General features: G+C 44.4%; 1 protein-coding gene across 2 annotated transcripts in view; it reads left to right on the forward strand.

Moving 5' to 3' along the window:
• Positions 1 to 23,181, forward strand: part of EFNA2 (ephrin A2) — a 276,512-nt gene that overhangs the window by 221,118 nt on the left and 32,213 nt on the right. For both annotated transcript variants that reach the window (XM_039319312.1, XM_039319313.1), the window contains exon 2: positions 16,047 to 16,339. In XM_039319312.1, the coding sequence (XP_039175246.1) occupies positions 16,047 to 16,339 (293 nt within the window). The remainder of the gene's footprint in view (positions 1 to 16,046; positions 16,340 to 23,181) is intronic.

The raw sequence follows: 23,181 nt of genomic DNA on the forward strand, positions 1-23,181 counted from the left end.
CTGAGATATTGCGGCTATCATGTCCCCCTTTGTCCTTCTCTTCATTAAACTAGACCACAGGTCGGCAACCTGCGGCTCCGGAGCCGCATGCGGCTCTTTGAGCCTTCCCCTGTGGCTCCCAGCCTCCTCTGCCTTTGCAGAGAGAGACAGAGACAGAGAGAGGCAATTGCACTTCCCTGCTTCTCTCTCTGTGTGTGTGTGTGTGTGTGTGTGTCTGGGTGTGTGTGTTTTGTGTGTGTGTGTGTGTGTGTGTGTGTGTGTGTAAAAGAGAGTGCACTCACAATGTTCTCCGAGGAGCTGAAAAGCTTACTAGGCGGAGCTCCTCCCTTTGCTGCGTCTCTGCAGGAAGCAGGAAGCAGGAAGGGCAGGAGAGAGCTAGCTAGCCCAGCTAGGCTGACTCAGGAATTCTGGGAGTTGAAGTCCATGAGTCATAAAAGAGACGAGGTTTTCTATCCCTGAGCTTGTTGGACAACAGCTTGAAGCTTGCCAGGTGAGCAGCAGATAGGAGGGGGGAGAAAGAGAGAGAGAGGGAGGGAGGGAGAGAGAGAGAGAGAGAGAGAGAGAGAGTGGAGGAAGAGGAGTGGCAGACCAAGGGCAGATAGAGAGGGAGAGAGACAGAGAGAGAGAGACCCTTTTGACATCTAAAATGAAGATAACACTGCATATATCCTTTTTTTACCTGTGTGCGTATGTAATTTTATTCTCTTAAAGCATTAAAGCATTCTGTTGGTGATCATTGTTTTAATAGTATGGATATTCCCAAGAGTCATATTTTTACTTTTATTTTTAATATGTGTGTGTGTGTGTGTGTGTACATACACACACACACACACACACACACACACACGCACACACCCCTATAATAAAGGTAAAAAAGGATATATGCAGTGTTATCTTCATTTTAGATATCAAAAGGGTTTTGCGGCTCCCAGTGTTTTGTTTTTGATGGGAAACGGGTTCAAGTGGCTCTTTGAGTGTTTTGGGTTGCCTACCCCTGAACTAGACATACTCAATTCCAGCAACCGTTCCCTATATGTTTTAGCTTCCAATCTCCTGATCCTCTTTGTTGCTCTTCTCTGCACTCTTTGTAGAGTCTCAACATCTTTTTTACATCGTGGTGACCAAAACTGGATGCCGTATTCCAAGTGTGGCCTTCTCAAGGCAATGTAAAGTGGTATTAACACTTCACGTGATCTTGATTCTATCCCTCTATGAATGCAACCTAGCACTGTGCTGGCTTTTTTTGGCAGCTGCAGCACACCAGATGGAACCAGTGGTGGGATTCAGCCGGTTCGCACCGGTTCAGTAGAACTGGTAGCTAATTTTTTGTTGACTTCGAGGAACCAGCTGGAGCCCTAGCCCTTTTTCGCAAGGCCCCAAACAGCCCACCAGAAATGCATGAACGCTGCTTCCGGAAGTCCCTTCTGAGCCTCCACAGGAAGTGCGTCACAAACATCACAAAACAAATGTATGATGGGAAGAGTGAACAGTTGAAAAAGAAGGGGCAGACTGTGAAAATTAGCAATCGGTTAATGAGGTCTTTAAAAAGAGTGAAAAAAAAACTAGAAAAAGTAACAGAGAAAGCAAAATCTGAACATGGGGGAGGCCAAAATAAAGAGTCATGGAGAAAGTCAGGGGTTTGGGGTATATCTGATTTAACTGCATTTCTTTCTCTTTTCTCTACCTCATTTCTTTTGCTTACAATTTCTTACCTCTTCTCTGTGCTTTGCATAGCATGGCTTACTGCTAAAGAGAATATAGGTAATCCTAGACTGGCAACTGGCCTGTGTTAATGACGGTCACGGTGTCCCGGGTTCATGTGATCACCTTTTGACAAGCAGAGTCAATGGGGGAAGCCAGATTCACTTAACAACCATGTTACTAAGTTATCAACTGCAGTGATTCACTTAATAACTCTGGCAAGAAAGGCCATAAGATGGAGCAAAGCAAACCTAACAACTCTCCTGCTTAGTAACGGGAATGTTGGGCTCCATTGCAGTCGTAAGTCGAGGGCTATTCATATCTGTGAGCCTTTGCCAAACGACGCTCCCACGATGGATTAGGAGAGCTGGCGATAAGATCGGGATAATTGTGAAAGGATTTGACATGTCCCTTTGTGTCCCTTTGCCCGTAAGGAAAGTGGCTTTCAGCTTGGGGTTACAAATAAGCAAGTATTTGATCAGATTATTAATTATTATTTTTTTGCATCCTTGGGAAGTTATTGTCCGTCATGGATAGGAATATTGGCTTAATATGGTCTGGTTCTGCATGCATAGCATCATAATTCCGTTGCAAAACCCAGCATTCTAATTGACAATTTTAATTAAAACAACACGTTCCTAACACTTCCACCTGAAGGTTTCAGAGGCTGGAAAAGGAAGACGGAGGAGATTTTATAGCAGTGAATAGGTTAAGTATTCCTGTTTAACTAACCCCCCCCCCCTCTCTCTCCTTCCCCCATGCACCAAAGCTGGGTGACTTATGAAAAAGATTTCAAGCAGCAGAATAAACTATGCAAAGCAAGGGAAATCATGCAAGTTTCGCTTAATTTCATTAAACAAATTAATTTAATTAAAAGCAATTGTGCTCGTTTGCTTAATAGGTTTTAGATGATTTTGCTGCTGCGTTAAGAACGTAAGAGGAACTTGGCTGGTTCAGGCTATCGGCCCACCTAGTCTAGCATCTTGCTTTACAGAGATGGTAAGCAGATCTCTCAAACCCTTAAATAGGGGCAATTCTTTCAGTTGTCACCCCCCAGTTCTGTCCTCCCCCCATATACAGGTAGTCCTCAGCTTATGACGAGAACTGAGCTGAAAATTTCTATTGCTGAGACGTTTATTAAGCAATTTTTGCTCTATTTTATGACCTTTCTTGCCACAGTTGTTAAGTGAATCGCTACAGTTGTTAAATTAGTAACATGGTTGTTAAGAGAATCTGGGTTCCCTATTAACCTTGCTTGTCAGAAGGTCACCTGATCACATGACCCCGGGACAGTGGAACCATCATAAATAGGAGTCAGTTGCCAAGCGTCTGAATTTTGATCATGTGACCATGGGGATGTTGCAACGGTCGTAAGTGTAAAAAAACGGTCATAAGTCATTTTCAGTGCCATTCTAACTTTGAATGGTCACTAAATGAACTGCTGTAATTTGAAGACTGTATGTCGTGGTAGATGACTTCTAAGGCTGCTTGGTCAGTTTCATTACCATCAGTTTTCAGGGGCAGGCAACCTTGGCTCTTTTATGACTCGTGGACTTCAACTCCCAAAATTCCTGAGCCAACCGTGCTGAGGGGAAAGGGAGAGGTTTCCAAGCTGAGCCATGCTGGCTCAGGAATTCTGGGAGTTGAAGTCCACGAGTCATAAAGCAGTCTAGGCCTAGCCCGGGGCAGGCAACCTTGGCTCTTTATGACTCGTGGACTTCAACTCCCAGAATTCCTGAGCCAGCCATGCTGAGGGGAAAGGGAGAGGTTTCCAAGCTGAGCCATGCTGGCTCAGGAATTCTGGGAGTTGAAGTCCACGAGTCATAAAAGAGCCAAGGTTGCCCACCCCTGCCATAGTCAACAATGGCTCCAGGGTTGGCTAATTTAGAGTGACTCTGGCTGTGGAGGTTCTCTCCATAGCTAAGCTAAGAATATAAGAGAGTGGGAATTCTGGATGGTAAAGAACCATTCTTGGAGAAGAATGCTTCAAGAAGTAACAGGGTGATCAAGCGGCTGTATTTTGAGGATTCAGTCTAGGAGGATGTGGGGAGAGGGGTCTGGTGTTTACGAGGATCCCATTCAGTTTCCAGAGCCCCTCTGAAAATCAGAGGCAGAGATGGAGGGGGGGAATGCTTTCAAGTAAGCCTTGAAAGGAGTGAAACACACTTTAAAACAGGTGTGTCCAATCTTGGCCACTTTAAGATTTGTGGACTTCAGCTCCCAGAATCCCCAGTCCACAGGTCTTAAAGTCACCAAGGTTAGACACCCCTACTTTAAACTACAACCAGAGAAAAGCCAATTTAGTTTTCATTGCAAATCATTTCTGGAGTACAGGTAATCCTCAATTTATGACCATAATTCGGACCTGAACTTCTGTCACTAGGTAATGCAATTGTTACAAGAATCAAACCAGATTTTACGACCTTTTTGCCACGGTGGTTAAGTGAATTATGTAAGTTAAGTGAATCCAACTTCCCCCATTAACTTTGTTTGTTAGAAATCCTCTGAGAAGGTCACAAATAGTGATGACATAATTCTGGGACACTGCAACCATTATAAATACATGCCGCTGCCCAGCCCCTGAATTGATTCCGGTTGGGGGAATTCTAGGAATTGAAGTCCACACCACTTTAAATTGCCAAAGTTGAAAAATGCTGCTTTATAGGGTCGATTGTATGATTAGTTGAAGTCCCTGTGGCCTTCAACTCTTCAAGAAGGGCATCTTTGGGTTCCCGCCCTCCATAAGCATGTTGTCACTCTCAATACAAAGTCCTCTCCCCTTAAATTTGATATAGTTGGTCTAGACCAGTGGTTCTCAACCTTTTTAATGCCGTGACCCCCAATCGTTCATAAGTCGAGGACTACTCAACTGGTCGTAAGTCAAGGACTACGCAACTGGTGCAGCACCGTTTGCAGAATGGGACTTTTGGCGGGCTCAGCAGGGCAGAGACAGCCTGGACAATTCCTATTGGCTTTTGAAAGCCAATAGAATTAGACTCTATTCAAGAGAGTCTATTCTATTGGCTTTCAAAAGCCAATAGAATAAAAGGGAGTAGCACAGCTAAGGAAAAGGGGAAAAAAATGGCGGACTGCGTTGTTTGGCGACCCCCGTGAAATGATCATTCGACCCCAAATGGGGTCCCGACCCACAGGTTGAGAACCGCTGGTCTAGACTCTAGAGAGACAATTTTGTCTAGTAGTTAAGGTGCAGACTAGAAAGCAGGAAACAATGAGTTCTGATCCCGCCTTAGGCATGAAAGCCTACTGGGTGTCTTTATGCCAATCACCAGGAGACAATGAGTTCTAGTCCCGCCTTAGGCATGAAAGCCTACTGGGTGACTTTATGCCAATCACCAGGAGACAGTGAGTTCTAGTCCCACTTTAGGCATGAAAGCCTACTGGGTGTCTTTATGCCAATCACCAGGAGACAATGAGTTCTAGTCCCGCCTTAGGCATGAAAGCCGACTGGGTGACTTTGGGCCAATCACCAGGTGACTGTGAGTTCTTGTCCCACCTTAAGCATGAAAGCTGGCTGGCTGACTTTGGACCAGTCACTCTCTCTCAGCTCAACCCACCTCACAGGGTTGTTGTGAGGAAAATAAAAGGAAAAAGGTGTGTTGGATATGTTCACTGCCTTCAGTTATTTGTAAAAAATAATAAACGCAGGCTTCAAATAAATAAATGAACAAACAAGGCTTTGTGGCAAAGTCTGCGCTGGGACAATCATGGTTGCCATCCTTAAGTGTGTATTCCTCATGAGCCCCATCCCACTTGACTTCCTCAGGAGAAATCCTTTCTCAACAAAACACATTGCTGTGGCTCCATTAGGAATCAAATTTGCTGTCTGCAGCTCAGCACCTCTAAAATGTGCTTCGCTCCACATCTGCCTGCTTCCCCAGGAAACTAATGCATGAAATATGAAGCCTGGCCGGGCTTTAGCCACAGGAGAAGCAATGCCCACTGCCTGGACATTTTTTTACCTTGGAATTCATCTCTGAAAGGAATGGCGATTTCTGCATATTTTGGAGACACAGTGTGGCTCCCGTGACATTGATGTGTCGGCCACAGGATGGGATGCTGGAGTTTTTCTGCGGTTCATCGTTCACACGTTGCTTTGCAAAATAATGTTTCTTTCTTGGCCAGCCATCAGAGTTTGCCGAGCCGTGGAATATGGGAGTAAGCACTTGTAAAATGGTTCCTGGGAAAGATGGCAGAATATAAATTTGGGCAGAATTTTACAAACAGTTTTGCGGGTCGAATCAATCATTCGTTAATTTTGACGTCTTCAATTTTCCTTCTCTTTTTGCCCCGGAACTCAGGCCAAAAAGAGACAGGAAATAGACAGACTGGAGAAAGCTGTACAGTTTTGGAGTGGACAGGGACCTGTGAAGATCATCTAGTCCAGTGGTTCTCAACCTTTTTAATGCCGTTACCCCCAACCATTCGTAAGTCGAGGACTACTCAACCGGTCGTAAGTCGAGGACTACTCAACTGGTGCAGCACCGTTTGCAGAATGGGATTTTTGGCGGGCTCAGCAGGGCAGAGACAGCCTGGACAATTCCTATTGGCTTTCGAAAGCCAATAGAATAACAGGGAGTAGCACAGCTAAGGAAAAGGGGAAAAAAATGGCGGACTGCGTTGTTTGGCGACCCCCGTGAAATGGTCGTTCGCCCCCAAATGGGGTCCCGACCCACAGGTTGAGAACCACTGATCTAGTCAGCCCCATACTCACACATACAATTGAGTGCAGGAATCTTTCCGTAATTCCCTTTCTATACAGCAGTAGTGTCCAACCTTGGCAACTTTACAACGTGTGGACTTCAACTCCCAGAATTCCCCAGCCAGCCACAAGTCTTAAAGTTGGCAGGGTTGAACATGCCTGTTATACACTATTCGGTAGAAGGCATCCTCTGTTGCTGTTACATTTTTCTTGCATTTTTACTCCAAGACCTTAAGGCAAAATACGTAGTAGTTCCTTTTCCAGTTTTATCCATAAAAACAATCTCGTGAGGCAGACAGATTGACTATCCTAGAGTTACCCCCAAAACACTTGAATCTATTCTCTCCGGTCCTAGTCCAACCTCTCTCTTCCATCCATCCATCCATCCATTCAATTTCTTTAGCCTCCCAATTTAACTAAGTGACTCTGGGTGCTTTGCAAATCTAAAATTTAAAAATAATTTAAAGAATTTAAAATACATTAAAACCATGAAAACATCCACAAAAGACATAAGTACAAGGAGTCCTCAACTTACAACTAGAATTGAGCCCAGCGTTTCTGTTGCTAAGCGAGACAGTTAAGTGAATTCGACCCTATTTTACAATCTTTCTTACCACAGCTGTTAAGAAAATTACTGCCCTTATTAAGTGAGTCACAGGGTTGTTAAGTGAATCTGGCTTTCCCATTGACTTTGCTTGTTAGAAGGTCCCAAAAAGGGATCACATGACCCCACCCCCCCACCCGGGACACTGTGACTGCCATAAATACATGCCAGTTCCCTGATTTTTGATCACATGACCAAAGAGATGCTACAATGGTCATAAGTTGTTTTTTTTCTGTGATGTTGTAACTTGGAACAATCATTAATTGAACTGTTGTAAGTCAAGGAGTGTGTGTATGTGTGTGTGTATGTATGTATGTATGTATATGTATATATATGTATATGTATATCTCTATTTGTTTTCTGAGGTTTTCGCGAGTGTTTGTATGTAGGTCTTTGGTTATTCGGGTTTTCTCCCGTGTCAGATTGGAAGTGTCTTGGCGACGTTTCGACAAAGTCTCATTCGCCATCTTCAGGCTGGTGTTTTTGGCTTCGTGCTTCTAGGAGCAAAGTGTGATCATAGCTGTTTCTTCCTTTTAACTGCTAGTGGAGGTATGAACTGATTGGATGAGAGCTTGGCTGTGTTCTGATTGGATGGAGGTGTGTTCTGATATATGTACACATACATATATCTCTATATATATTCACATACATAAAGACGTATACATATACATACACACATATATAAATATATACATATATATAGATATACATATACATATATATATATATAAACAGCAGCCGTGATGATTAATCAGTTAATATTGAAGCCAAGTGACTGGGTGCTTCACACATACCGAATCCAGGCCCAGAAACATAGCCAAGTTTTTAGGGCTTTGCGAAATGCTAACAAGATTGGGGCCATTCTAATCTCTTGAGGTGAGGATATTCCATAAGGCAGGAACTACAACATAAAGTAGTCTTCACTACTTTATAACTACTGCCTCTGACACATTTATTGATTGATTAATATCGATTAGCTGCATGAGAAAAAAAAATCCCTGATAATGTAATGATCATAGCTAAGTACTTTAGGCATTTATAAACTACTCTAAACAAGATAATGACATTGCCCGATGCAATCAGAACCAAAGGTTTGCTTTTTCGGATGCCCCGAACAAGGATGAATGCAAGAGCACCTTCTCATTCATGTTCCCAAATGATCTGCAAAGGTATATTGTATCAGACCCTGGAGGCTCCATAGTACTGTCATGCTCAATTGCTCTGGACGACATTATCCAGTGGCAGGAGTTGATGACGTCCATATTTAATGTGTAACGCATGCATTTTTTTACTTCAATCTTTGGACAAAAGGAAGAGGGGGACGGCTGCAGTGAATGGACAGGAAGTTGGCCGTGCTGAGAAGATCGCTGACATAGAAAAGGGGACCGACAGAATTTTTTTCCAGGCCGAAACAAGGGATCACGTGATGAATCACGTGGTGTGCTTGGGATTCCACCTTTTTACTACTTGTCGCACCTCCTGGAACCAATTAACCACCTGTACAGAGGTACCACTGTAAACAGTTATGTGAGAGCTCTTGTAAACAGCAAAGAACACCCAGCCCTTTGTGCTCCAAAGGCAATCTCCTTTGAAGAGCTTTGCACGAGTGGGTGCTAATGGTAAACCCAGAGCTGGAAAACAATATGATAAAAGACACTTCTCCCTGCACTGAGGGAGCGAAACATTAGAGTCCTCTTCAGCAACGTAGATGGCAAAAAAGGGGGGATTTGGTAGCACCTTTTCTGACTGACAATTTTTGATTAACAGAATAACAGATTTGGAAGGCACCTTAGAGGTGTTCTAGTCCAGCCCTCTGTTCAAGCAGAAGACCCTATACCAGAGGTCCCCAACCTTTGGGGCACCAGGGACCTGTGGAGAGAGGTTTTTCCACGGACCGGAAGGGGCATGGTCTTTTGTGCTGCCTGCATCTCGTGGATAAGGGTTTGTTTGTATGTGCGGACCGGTTGCTGGCATGCCACGGCCCGGTCCTGGTCCATGGAGCAGGGGTTGGGGACTCCTGCCCTATACCATTTCAGAGAAATGGCTGTCCGATATCTTCTTAAAAGTCTCTAGTGATGGAGCATCCACAACTTCTGGAGGCAGGCCATTCCGTTAATTAATTGTCCTCACTGCCAGGAAATTTATCCTTATTTCTAGGTTGCTTCTCTCCTTGATTAGTTTCCATCCATTGTTTCTTGTCCTGCCTTCAGATGCTTTGGAGAATAGCTTGACTCCCTCTTCTTTGTGGCAGCCCCTTAGATATTGGAACACTGCTATCATGTCCCCCCTCGTCCTTCTCTTCATTAGAGTAGACATAGCCAATTCCTACAACTGTTCTTCATATGTTTTAGCCTCCAGTCCCCTGATCATCTTTGTTGCTCTTTTCTGCACTCTTGCCAGAGTCTCAACACCTTTTTCATTATATCAAGACACGAAAGCATCAGGTTTTGCGAACTACAACTGGCTAATTTTTTTTTACCTCACTCCTCATTTCTGCAGCCCCTAGGCCAAGGTTTCTCAGTGTTTCTCAACCTGGGCCACTTTAAGATGGATGGACTTCAACTCCCAGTATTCCCCAGCCAACCACAGGAATTCTGGGAGCTGAAGTCCACCCATCTGAAAATTGTCGAGGTTGAGAAACATACGTTGGGGCACAAAGGAAGGATTTCAAATGCGGTTGTGTGGCTGGATTTAGAGCACAATTACTTTTCAATGACAGAGGCTGACAAAAGGATCCTGTGGCTTAAAAGGTTGCATATTTTTCATCCAAAGATTTGGCTATGGGGGGGTTGTCTTCCTCTGAGCTTGATTCTCTCTCCTACCTCCTAAGAATAGAAATGCATTATTTTTTCGCCATACATACATACGTATGCCCGGCTAACAGATCTATATCACTCCATGAGTTGTTTCTCTTCACAGCAGAAAACATGGTTGCATCTCCATTTAAATGGGACTGACGCTAACAACCAGCTTCCCACTGTGTCGAGAAGTGGCAATTGAACACAGCGGGGTGGGCTGGTTTCTCCCAGATCTTTGGCACCCTCCGAGAGACGAGCTCTGTGTGCAGTGCAAGCACCACAAGGGAAGAGTAGAGGGTGAGCGAGAGAGAAATCACACACAAACACACAAGGACAGAAAAGCTGGGGTGGATCTCGTTCACCATTCTAGGACTCAGCAAAATATCCTCTAGGCCAGGGGTAGGCAACCTTGGCTGTTTTATGACTGGTGGACTTCAACTTCCAGAATTCCTGTGTCAGCATGGCTGGTTCAGGAATTCTGGGTATTGAAGTCCACCAGTCATAAAAGAGCCAAGGTTCCCCACCCGTGCTCTAGGCCAGTGTTCCTCAATCTTGGCAACTTTAAGATAGATGGACTTCAACTCCCATAATTCCCCAAGCAGCACCCATCTTAAAGTTACCAAAGTTGAGAAACACTGCTTGTAAGCTACGAGTTGGCAAAAAAAATCATGGTGACATATAATCCCCATCAGACAATTTTGCAAAAGGCGTCTTTACTCAGAATAGCTTACCTTACATCCTGTGATGATTCCTTTAACACCATCAAACATCAACATCTGTCTATCCCAGTCCTTGGAAGGAACTTGATAGGTGATCAGAAATGCTAAATCCAGTCTGAACATCTGGCTGGCTGTCCAACAAACCATAATAGTGTATTGAATTTGTCATGGGTCATTGGTGGCCGAGCCAGCAGTTTATAACTGGCAATATAAAGTGTCCTTCGGTTCAGGAAAAAAACTAGATATTTTACGAGGGCTCAGCTTCTTTGAAAAGTCCATAAGGCTGGGGAAAATGGAAGGAAAGAGAAGAGGATAGCCAGCAGTAAAGTGGATGATCCTTGGACAGCAAAGGTGACCAACATGCAAGTACTGTAGCGCATAACTACCGGGCCGTGGCCTTTTGGCCAGGGGGCCGTGGAAATGGCTGGCCAGTGCACTCATGCATGCGTGCACACTCTCCACCACTTGTGCTAGCACCCACAACCCCATTTGCGCATGCATGTGGGCACAAACGGGGCTGCTAGCGCCAGGTGGGTATGCGCAGCCCGTTTGCGCATGCACAAATGGGGCCGCTAGCGCCAGGAGGATGTGTGCGGGCCATTTGCACATGCATGAACGGGGCCATTAGTGCACCTGCACGCACACCAATTTGAAATCTGCTCTCCTTCCTCCAGGCCGCAAACCCGGTAAGGTTGGAGACCTCTGGTCTAAGGTCCCTTCCAATTCTGTTATTCTGTTGTTCTGCAACTTGAGGGCACATAATTAGTCAATGGAAAGACCCAGCTCCCTTGAGAAAAATATAGGAGCCCTGATGATGCAGTGGTTAGAATGCAGTATTGCAGGCTAACTCTGCCCATTGCCAGGAGTTTGATCCTGACCTGCTGAACATTGACTCAGCCTTCCATCCTTCTGAAATTTACAAAACAAGGACCCAGGTTGTTGGGGACAATATGCTGACTCTGTGAACCGTTTAGCCCGGAATTTCACCTTTTAACACATACACACACATACACACATATATAAAACACACACTTTATTTCCGGTTGGGCTTCCAAGAATTGCTAAGTGGGGTGTGCTTTGTTAAATGTCGATATAGCTGGGGATAGGATTGTCAGATGGCTACCCAAAGCAGTTTTGCCCCATTTTCCACCCTCTCGATTGATTGATTGATTGATTGATTGTTTATTTTGATGCTGAGGCCTTCTGATTTCCCAACGACATTAATGCTTTTTATTGATGACCTGTTTGTATTTTATGCATTATCTGTTTTCAGAAGGCAAGAAAACATGTTGCCGTATGTTGGTGGTTTTACAACCTAGATGTGGTGGTACAAAATCTGGGGGAGTCGAGAATTGTTTGTTTGTTTGTTTGTTTATGTGCTGCCCATCTCATCTGGAGGTTGCCCATGGGGGGTGGAGGGAGAATCAGGAAGACAAAATCGAGTGGAGACTTTCCTACAGGTAGTTCTCAACTTACGACCACAATTACAGGCAATCCTCGACTTAACGATCGCAACAGGGAACAAATGACAATTTTGTGGCAGTCTTTTTTTTTTTTTTTGACAGAAAATGGCACACACAAAAGCTGGAAACCAGCAAATTATGTTATTGTACACTGCCCAGAGTCCCTCTCTGAGAGAGAGGAGCAGTTCTTTGGCAAAGAAACACATAAATAAAATGAGAAACGTTGTAAATTGAGGGGAATTTGACTGTAAGACACTGGAACTGGTCATAAAGGTGAGCCAGTTGCCAAGCAACTGAAATGTAGTCATGTGACCACAGGGGGCATGGCATGACATTTTATGAAGACCACAAGTGCTTTAGGGCAGGGGTCTCCAACCTTGGCAACTTTAAGACTTGTGGACTTCAACTCTCAGAATTCCTCAGCCAGCTTTGCTGGCTGAGGAATTCTGGGAGTTGAAGTCCACAAATCTTAAAAGTTGCCACAGTTGAGAACCCCTGCTTTAGGGGCTGTTAAGCCCGTTCTGGGCCCATCATTGTTTCAAGTGGACGTTAAGTGAACAGTTGGAAGATCGGAACTACAGGTAGTCCTTGACTTATGACCCCAACTGAGCCTAAAATTTCTGTTGCTAAAAATTTGTTGTGAATATTGCCCCATTTTACAACCTTCCTTACCAGAGTTGTTAAGTGAATCACTGCAGTTGTGAAGTAAATAAGTGAATCTGGCTTCCCCATTGACTGTGCTTGTCAGAAGGTCGCAAAAGGTGATCACATGTTCCCGGGACGCTGTGACCGTCCCAAATACAGGTAGTCCTCAACTTACAACACTTTGTTTAGTGACTGTTGGAAGTTCAGTGGCACTGAAAAAAGTGACTTATGACCGTTTTTCACAGTTATGACCGTTGCAGCATCCCCATGGTCACGTGATTTATATTTGGACTCATGACAACTGACTCATATTTATGACGGTTGCACTGTCCTGGAGTCACGTGATCCCCTTTGGCTACCTTCTGACACGCGAAGTCAATGTGGAAGCCAGATTCACTTAACAACCATGTTACTAATTTAACAGCTGCAGTGATTCACTTAATAAGGAAAAATTGTAAAACGGGGCAAAACTCACTTAACAAATTTCTCACTTAGCAACACAAATTTTGGGCTCAGTTGTGATCATAAGGTGAGAACTACCTGTACGTGTAGCCTTTTGAAATTCAGATGCTTGCAGTGATTCGCTTAACAATTGTGGAAAAAAGGTCATCAAATGGGATGCAACTTGCTTAACCGCCTTGCTTAGCAATGGAAATTTTGGGCTCTGTTGTGGTCGTAAGCCGAGGACTACCAATACCACAAAAATTCAGGACTTTCAGCTCCTTGCAAACATTGGCTTCTGTTGTGAGAATTTCATCAGAATTCTCTGCTCTGCCGTTGAAAGTAATTTCTAAAGCAAATGTCATCCAAATGACTAAAAACTTTTTTTTTTTTAAAAAGAATTTGGAAGCTGGAGATAATTGCTGGGGACAATGCCAGAAACACATTTGAGGGGGCCGAAAGTCCAGCCTTTCCTCACAGCACTTAGCAATGGTGTCTTAAGCAAAGCGGTGCACGCTGTCTACAGCCCCAAACCAGCATGCCTCCCTCGCGGTTTTGCTAATCCTCTAATCTCTTGGATAATCTGTCCAAAAAGTATACCTAAAAACCCCCAAACCCCTATAAAATTGGAGTGTGCCTCTGAATATAATACGGGGAGCGGGGGGGGGGTGCTAATCAGGCATCATGACTGGAGAAAGATTCCCCCCTCCCGTTCCATTAATCACCTACCGTTGCCGTTTTATTAATTTTAAGAGGTGCTTGGTTTAATCTTGTAAAGTTAATGGGAAGGAGGAAGATTAGGGGAACCACGTGGGCTCCAGAGAAGCTCGGATCGGCCTCTTGGGGTTTTTCCCCAACGAGTCAGACAATCCTAGCTTGGCAGAATCTATTGTGGTAGAATTGCAACAAGAAAGATTTTCTCCTTGGTACTCCTAATCAGACACTCTTTGAATTGGTTAGGAGGGCTAATAATGCCTGGAAGTTTCTAGTCCTCAAGGTCCATCTCAAACACACCCAGGGCGTCTGATTTCGAATGTTCTGGTCTTCTTTTAAAGAGGAAACAATTCATCAATTTTCTTCGTTTAACCTTCTTAATTTTAATCGTTTTGTAATATCTCCCCCCCCCCCCGCTTTTTATCATTTTGTAAGCTGCCCAAACTCGCTGCAACAGTGAGGTGGGCTGCATACCAATGTAATACGTAAATAAATCAAGAACTTTGCATGGTTTTTACTTTTTGGATGCAACACAGACATTTTTGTGCCTATGTGGTGTGCAAAAATACTCAGCTTTGGGGCAAGATACCATGAAGTTATGACAATGGCAAGACCAAGGTAGTCCTTCTTATGACCACAATTGGAACTGGAATTTCTATTGCAAAATGAGTTACTTCTGAGTTTGTAAGATTTTTTTTTGCCACGATTGTTAAGTAAATCAGTGCAGTTGTTAAATGAATCACACAGTCGTTAAGTAAATCCAGTTTTTCCCCATGGATTTTGCTTGTCAGATGTCAGCTGGAAAGGTTCGCAAATGGTGAACATATGGCCTCGGAGTAGTATAACCATCATAAATACATGTCGGTTATCAAGAGCCCAGATTTGTACATGATTGTGAGGATGCTACTACGGTTTTAAGTATAAAGACTAAGTTATAAGTCACTTGAATACTTGGACTAGTTGTAAATGAGTTGTTTATAAAGTAATAAAGGCAGGATAAAAATCAAATACTGTATATAAATCAATAAATTGTGGATAGTTTTTTTTCATGTATCTGCTGGAAGGAATGGATGAATATTGGATATTTAGGTTTGGGTTATATAATTAGGTATTATTAGTTTAGGCTTCTATTGTGAAACCTCGGTGCAACACCCCTCCCCCCAGAATCACTGTCATAAAAATGGGCAACTAAATAAATGAATTGCGGCTAGTTGTTCATGTATCCTCTGGGAAGAATGGATGAATGTTTAAGATATTTAGGTATATAGTTGGTATTATTATTTTAAGTTTCTATTGTGAATCCTAGGTGCACCCCCCCCCCCCAGAATCACTGCCATAAAATGGGCAGCTAAATACATTATTAAATACGTAGGTAACTACATTGCATTGAGTGGGGACTTCTCGTGTGCAAGATTATTTTATTTCAGATGTCACCCTTTGGCTTGACTCTGTTTTTTGATGACCGAGAGAGCCTTTATAATAGTAGTAGTAGTAGTAGTAGTAGTAGTAGTAGTAGTAGTAGTAGTAGTAGTAGTAGTAGTTGGAAGGGACCTTGGAGGTCTTCTAGTCCAACCCCCTGCTCACGCAGGAAACGCTATACTGTTTCTGACGACAAATGGCTGTCCAGTCTCTTCTTAAAAATTTCCAGTGTTGGAGCATTCACAGCTCCTGGAGGCAGGTTGTTCCACTGATTAATTGTTCTAACTGTCAGAAAATGTCTTCTTAGTTCTAGGTTGTTTCTCTCCTTGATTAGTTTTCATCCGTTGCTTCTTGTTCTGCCTTCAGGCGCTTTGGAGAATAGCTCGACTCCCTCTTTTTGGGGCAGCCCCTGAGATATTGGAAGACTGCTATCATGTCTCCCCTTGTCCTTCTCTTCATTAAACTGGACATCCCCAATTCCAGCAGCCATTCCTTATATGTGTTAGCCTCCAGTCCCCTAATCATCTTTGTTGCTCTTCTCTGTACTCTTTCTAGAGTCTCTACATCTTTTTTACATTGTGGTGACCAAAACGGGATGCAGTATTCCAAGTGTGGCCTTACCAAGGCGTTGTAGAGTGGTATTAACCCTTCACGTGATCTTGATTCTATCCCTCTGTTAATGCAGCCTAGCACTGTGTTGGCTTTTTGGGCAGCTGCAGCACACAACTGGCTCCTATTTAAGTGATTGTCCACTAAGATTCCGAGATTCCACTCACAGTTGCTATTAATGGTCTCTTTTCCTCCCGGCTGTTCCTGTTGCAGATTCCACCAAGGGGACTACACCGTGGAAGTCAGCATCAACGATTACCTGGACATATACTGCCCGCACTATGAGATCCCATTTCCCATGGACCAGATGGAGAGATACATTTTGTACATGGTCAACTACGAGGGACACAGCTCCTGCGACCATCGGCAGAACGGCTTCAAACGCTGGGAATGTAACCGTCCGGATTCCCCCAACGGGCCCCTCAAATTCTCCGAGAAGTTCCAGCTTTTTACCCCGTTCTCCTTAGGATTCGAATTCAGACCAGGGCACGAGTATTACTACATTTGTAAGTACTGAAAGCTGTCCTACGCTTCCCATAGGAGCCAAGCAGGCTGGAGTTCCCTGGGGTGACGTGAGGGTTGGAAGGGAAGGGGGGGGGGTCCCTTACATGAAATGAGGTTTTCGGCCTATCAAACCATCCCTAGATAGTAAGCTGGATACAGGTAGTCCTCAACTTACGACCACACATTTAGCGACTATTCAAAATTACAGCGGCACTGAAAAAAATATGACTTACAGTAGATCCTCATACTTACGATCGTCGCAGCCTCCCCACAGTTACGTGATCAGAATTTGGGTGCTTGGTAAGCAGCATATATTTACGATGGTTACAGCATCCCAAAGTCACAGGATGTCCCCATTTGCATCCTTCCCAGCTGGTTTCCGACAAACAAAGTCAACGGGGAAACCAGATTCGCTGAACAGCTATGTGATTCACTTAACGGCTGCCATGATTCACTTAACAATGGTGGCAAAAAAAGATTGTAAAATCGTGCACGACTCTCTGAACAACTGCCTTGCTCGGCAGTGGAAATTCTGGTCCCAATTGTCATCGTGAGTTGAGGATTCTCTGTAAATACTGGCTGAATTTAGCTCTCTCAGAAGTTCAGTTCAGTTCAAAGCTGGGCCGTTTGAATGAAAAGTTATAAAAAGGGGTGTTGCGACACAGAAGGAAAACCTAGAAATGTAAGCAGCTTGCTTACGTTATTAGATTCATGGGGCATGAAGCTAAGAAATGAGCAATCTGAAACAAATCAGCCCCGATCAGCCCCACTGTACCCCAAGATTGTGTTGCTGGAATTCGGCAGTAAAATGGCTCATGAACATGGAACATCAGAATAACAGAGTTGGAAGGGACCTTGGAGGTCTTCTAGTCCAACCCCTCCTCCGGCAGGAGACCCTATACCAGGGGTAGGCAACCTTGGCTCTTTTGTGACTCGTGGACTTCAACTCCCAGAATTCCTGAGCCAGCATGGCTCAGCTTGGAAACCTCTCTCTTTCCCCTCAGCATGGCTGGCTCAGGAATTCTGGGAGTTGAAGTCCACGAGTCATAAAAGAGCCAAGGTTACCTATCCCTGCCCTATACTATTCCAGACAAGTGGCTGTCCAGTCTCTTCTTAAAAACTTCCAGCGTTGGAGCATCCACAACTTCTGGAGGCAAGCCGTTTCACGTGAAAGCAATATTCCAGTATTTGAGGGGCTGCCACAAAGACGAGGGGGTCACGTTATTCACCAAAGCACCAGAGGGCAAGACAAGAAACAATGGTTGGAAACTGACCAAAGAGAGAAGCAACCTGGAATTAAGGAGAAACTTCCTAACAGTGAGGGCAATTAACCAGTGGAACAGCTTGCCTTCTCAGAAATCATGGACTCTCCATCAATGGAGATTTTTAAGAAGAGGCTAGACAGTCACATGTCTGAGATGGTATAGGTTCTCCTGCTTAAGTGGGGGAGGGGGGGCTGGACTAGAAGACTCCAAGCTCTCTTCCAGCTCTATTCTACTCTATTGGTTGATTGTGGTGACACAGTGGTTAGAATACAGTATTGCAGGCTAACTCACTGCTCACTCCAGGAGTTCAATTCTGACCAGCTCAAGGTTGACTCAGCCTCCCATCCTTCCGAGGTTGGTAAAATGAGGACCCAGATTGTTGGGGACAATAGGCTGACTCTGTAAACCGCTTAGAGAGGGCTGTGAAGCACTATGAAGCGGTATATAAGTCTAAGTGCGATTGACATTTTCACCATGAGGAAATTTCTCCTTAGTTCTAGATCAGTGATGGCAAACCTTTAGAGACCGAGTGACCAAACTGCAACCCAAAGCCCACGTATGCATCGTCGAGTGCTGGGTGGGTGTGGCCCATTGGGTGGGCGTGGCCCATTGGGTGGGTGTGGCTGCAGTGGTAACGGCAGACTGGGTGGAAGGCCTAGGACTGGGGCGACAGTGTGCGTGCCCACAGAGAGGGCTCTGAGTGCCGCCTCTGGCACCCGTGCCATAGGTTCGCCACCACTGTTCTAGGTTGTTTCTCTCCTTGATTAGTTTCCATCCGTTGTTTCTTGTCTTGCTTTTTGGTGCTTTGAAAAATAAGTTGACACCTGCCCCCTTCTTTGTGGCAGCCCCTGAGATATTGGAACACTGCTATCATGTCACCTTTAGCCCTTCTCGTCATTAAACTAGACATACCCAATTCCAGCAACCGTTCCTTATATGTTTGAGCCTCCAGTCCCCTGATCATCTTTGTCACTCTTCTCTGCACTCTTTCTAAAGTCTCAATATCTCCTTTATTTTGTGGTGACCAAAAATGTAACCAAGGCAGTATATAAAGCAGTATTAATACTTCATGTGATGTTGATTCTATCCCTTTATTACTGTAGCCTAGAACTATATTGGCTTTTTTGGCAATGTTGGCGACAACATTTTTGGCAGTGCAATGTTGCGGGGGGGGGGTTTGGGTGGTGGAGGGTATTTTAAGGATAGAAATGGGGGGTCACCTGCTTCTGAAAACCTCCTACTTCCCTGAGACTCAAAATACCCCGCTCCAAAGCTGCCTTATCCCTTTTCAAGGATATGACAACATCCGTACATTGTCTCCCGTCACCCTTCAGAGGACTGAGTAGAAGATACAATCAAGAAATTGAGTTGACGAACCCCCAGGTTTCACCCACCCCAATTTAGCTTGGAAGGATATCAGTGTTTCTCCGGCACTAACTGGAGATAATCATCTATTTCTGACTCGCAAAGAACCTTGTAGGTGAATGTGTGTGATTAGGAAGGAGGGAGTAGGGCTGTGTTTGCTATCCATGCCCTCAGCGCAGCTTCAACAAATTAAAAGCCACATCTAACAGAGAACACACATTTATCCACACTTAACCACTCAATCACTGGGATCTTTCCTCGAAGCAGTGTGTTTTTATTTATTTGCTAGACAACCCGTGACTTCTTGGGTCATCCTTGCAGAGATATTTCCTTACCAGATTCCTCAAATGATTTCAACAAAGGCAGAGCTTCCCGTATAGTGGAAAACTTCTTAAAAATTCAGGGAAACATTCAGAGACTTCACTGGCTCGAAAACAGGGCATGTTAAGCTGGGTAACAGAGTCAAGCATAAACAGATGATCACAGGAAATGTTTTATGATATGTTTGTTGTACGTCATAAAATGCTTTAGGGTCACTTTTGTGTCATGAAACCTCTGATAAAGTTTGCCAAATTTCAGTTCCATTGGGAGTCCCTGCATAGGCCCTGCATTTTGCAGGCATTTTGTAAGTTTTATTTATTTATTTATTTGTTTATTTTCCCACCTTTATTTTTATAAATAACTCAAGAAGGTGAACATACCTAATATGCCTTCCTCCTCCTATTTTCCCCATAACAACAACCCTGTGAGATGGGTTGGGTTGAGGGAGAGTGACTAGCTCTAAGTCACCTAGCTGGCTGGATTTGATTCCACTATCTTCCATTTTCTAGCCTGGTGCCTTAACCATTCCACTAAAGCAACCTTGGTTGAAAATGTTTTGCCCTATGCTGAACTGTTTCGTCCAGTTAAAGGTTCACCGAAAATGAGAATTTTAATAATATATAGATTATATTTATCAAATTTGTATAGCTGTCCATTGTCACAAGAAATGACTGGGGGCGGTGTTCAGCAGTTAAGAAAAACAATAATTATAGAAATACAATCATTGTAAAAATGTAAATCAATCATTATTAAAAAATCAAAATAAAGAAAAAAATAAGATACACAAACCGCAGACATGGAGAAAGTGAAATAGTAGAGCCATCTTAAAAGGTTATTGATTAGTGGTTCCTTGGGACCCCCCCCCCAGGTTTTAGTGCTTTAGGAAGGAAGGAAGGAAGGAAGGAAGGAAGGAAGGAAGGGAGGGAGGGAGGGAGGGAGGGAGGGAAGGGGGGGAGAGAGGGAGAGAGGGAGAAGCGAAGGAGGGAAAGGAGAGAGGGAAGGGGAGGGGGGAGGGAGAAGGGGGAGGGAGAAGGGGAAGGAAGGAAAGGAGAGGGAGAAGGAAGGGAGGGAGGGAGGGAGGAGGAAAGAGAAAAAGAGAGAGAAAGAAAGAGAGAGAAAGAAAGAGAAAGGAAGGAAGGAAGGAAGGAAGGAAGGAAGGAAGGAAGGAAGGAAGGAAGGAAGGAAGGAAGGAAGGAAGGAAGGATTGTTGCTTCCTGCCACCCATCTTAATCTCTGGAACTCACCGCTGCAGGATATTCTTAGATTTAGCAGTTTTCCCGGTCACTTTTGTTTCCTAGTTTCATATTTGCCTTGTTCACCCTCAAAGGATCTCCGTTTGATGCACCCAGGATCCCCCCCCCCCACTCTCCACAATATTATCATTTTGGCCAGGAAAAACAAGGCTGTTGACTAAATTCACAGCACCCTATTGACCTCCTGGTGTGTCTCTATAGTTCTTTATTGTGGCCATGCCTCATTGAAACAGAGAGGGCATGAGTATTTTTCCTTTTGGTACAATTTTAATCTTCTGCCGAGATCTATTTTTATAATTAAAAGAAGAAGAAGAAGAAATCTGGAAACGCCTTGCCCAGCTCCGACTTCTGATTACACTGTCAATCCTAACTAAGCAATCACAGCGACTGGTTTAATTAGCAAGAATGACTCTATTTAAACTCCATTGGGGCCTTGGGAATGGGGGATGCTCCGCTACCCAGCTGGGGCCACATTCTGAGGAAATAATAAAAATAAACCAGTGTGCAGCACAGAACGAATAAGAGAGCAGGGAGAGAGGAGAAGAAAAGGCTCAAAGAAGCATTGAAGGTTCTGGGTGAGAAAAGTTAAAGGCCGCCTCGTTCACGACTAGATTTGACTTGCTAAATGATCGGTGTTTCAGCCTCTTGGCGAGACCTCTGGTCTTTCTTATTTAAATTTTTTTTTAGTCTCATGTTTATTATTTTTTTATAAATAACTCAAGCTGGCGAACATATCTAATGCTCCTTCTTCCTGTTTTTCCCATAACAACAACCCTGTGAGGTGGGTTGGGCTGAGTGAGAGAATAACTGGCCCCAAGTCAGCAGCTGGGTTTCATGTCTAAGGTAGGACTAGAATTCACAATTTTCTGGTGATTGGCCCAAAATCACCCAGCTGATTTTCATGGCTAAGGTGAGACTAGAACTCACAGTCTCCCAGTGATTGGTGCAAAGTCACTCAGCTGTCTTTCACGTCTAAGGTGGGACTAGAACTCACAGTCCCAGTGATTGGCCCAAAGTCACCCAGTCGTTTTTCACGGCTAAGGTGGGACTAGAACTCACAGTTTCTGAGTGATTGGCCCAAAGTCACCCAGCCGACATTCATGGCTAAGGTGGGACTAGAATTTGTAGTCTCCTGGTGATTGGCCCAAAGTCACCCAGCCGTCTTTCATGCCTAAGGTGGGACTAGAACTCACAGTCTCCCGGTGATTGGTCCAAAGTCACCCAGCTGTCTTTCATGCCTAAGGTGGGACTAGAACTCACAGTCTCCCGGTGATTGGTCCAAAGTCACTCAGCCTTCTTTCATGTCTATGGTGGGACTAGAACTCACAGTCTCCCGGTGATTGGTCCAAAGTCACCCAGCCGTCTTTCATGGCTAAGGTGGGACTAGAACTCACAGTCTCCCAGTGATTGGTCCAAAGTCACCCAGCCGTCTTTCATGGCCAAGGTGGGACTAGAACTCACAGTCTCCCAGTGATTGGTCCAAAGTCACCCAGCCTTTTTTCATCGCTAAGGTGGGACTAGAACTCACAGTTTCCCAGTGATTGGCCCAAAGTCACCCAGCCGACATTCATGGCTAAGGTGGGACTAGAACTCACAGTCTCCTGGTGAGTCACTGTGGTGATACCAAGAAACCACCTGAAATTAGCTCTCCAATCCAGGTATTAACAAATCCTTGATTTAAGAGTCTTCTTTTTCTTCCTGACCAAGGGAAAGTCGGTCAGTTTTTGCTGAGGGTTGTTTGCGGGGGGGGGGGGGAGTGTCAAAATAAAAGTCAAGGATGTCATAAGGGCACAACCCCAGCCCTGCCTCTGTTTTAGAGATAATACTGGTCTTTGATTGTGCAGCATATCCATCCAGACACATGATTCTAGCAGATGTTTCTGAGTACACTTGTACAGGGGGTTCTTGTGAAATGTGGCTGGGAAGCATGGGGCATCCTGCTTGGGGGGGAGGGGGTTTGACTTCATGAAGGATTCCCATGGGAAGAGGTTGGGGGGGTGGACTTTCCTACTAAGGGTCATATTCTTTTGGATGCCATCTGCACTGCGTGACTTAGACCACTCAGCGTTTTCCTTTCATTCCCTCTGTAAACTTCTTTTTCGTTCTTTTCTTTTTGTTACCAGTTCTTTTATTTGGCTCAACCTGTGCTTCTTTCCTCCCCCTTCCCCCTCCCTCCCTCCTTTCTATCGTTTCTTCTTCTTTCTCCCTCCGTCCCTGTCTTCTTTCTATCCTTCCTTTCTTCTTTCTATCCTTCTTCCCTGTCTTCTTTCTATCCTTCTTTCCTCTTCTTTCTATCCTTCCTTCTTTCTATTCTCCCTCCCTCCCCTCTGTCTTTTTTATTCTTTCTTCCTTTCTTCTTTCTATCCTTCCGTCCTCCTGCCTTCCCTGTTTTCTTTCTATTCTTCCTTCCTCATTCTTCTTTCTTCCCTCCACTTTCTTCTATCGTCCCTTCCTTTTTCTTCTCTCTCCTTCCTTCCTATCTCTCTCTGTCTTTCTTTCCTTTTTTCTGTTTTGTTTCCTTCCTTCCTTCCTTCCTCCCTCCCTCTTCCCTCCCTCCCTCCCTCCCTCCCTCATTCTTGCTAGACATTCAACTTGGTTGCAAGCAGTCAACTTTGAAAATAAAACCAAAGATTGTACATG

The sequence above is a fragment of the Crotalus tigris genome, unplaced genomic scaffold (genome assembly GCF_016545835.1).
Source record: "Crotalus tigris isolate CLP2741 ecotype Arizona unplaced genomic scaffold, ASM1654583v1 scf7180000022970.308977840:1548163, whole genome shotgun sequence".
In the NCBI taxonomy this organism is placed as follows: Eukaryota; Metazoa; Chordata; class Lepidosauria; order Squamata; family Viperidae; genus Crotalus; species Crotalus tigris.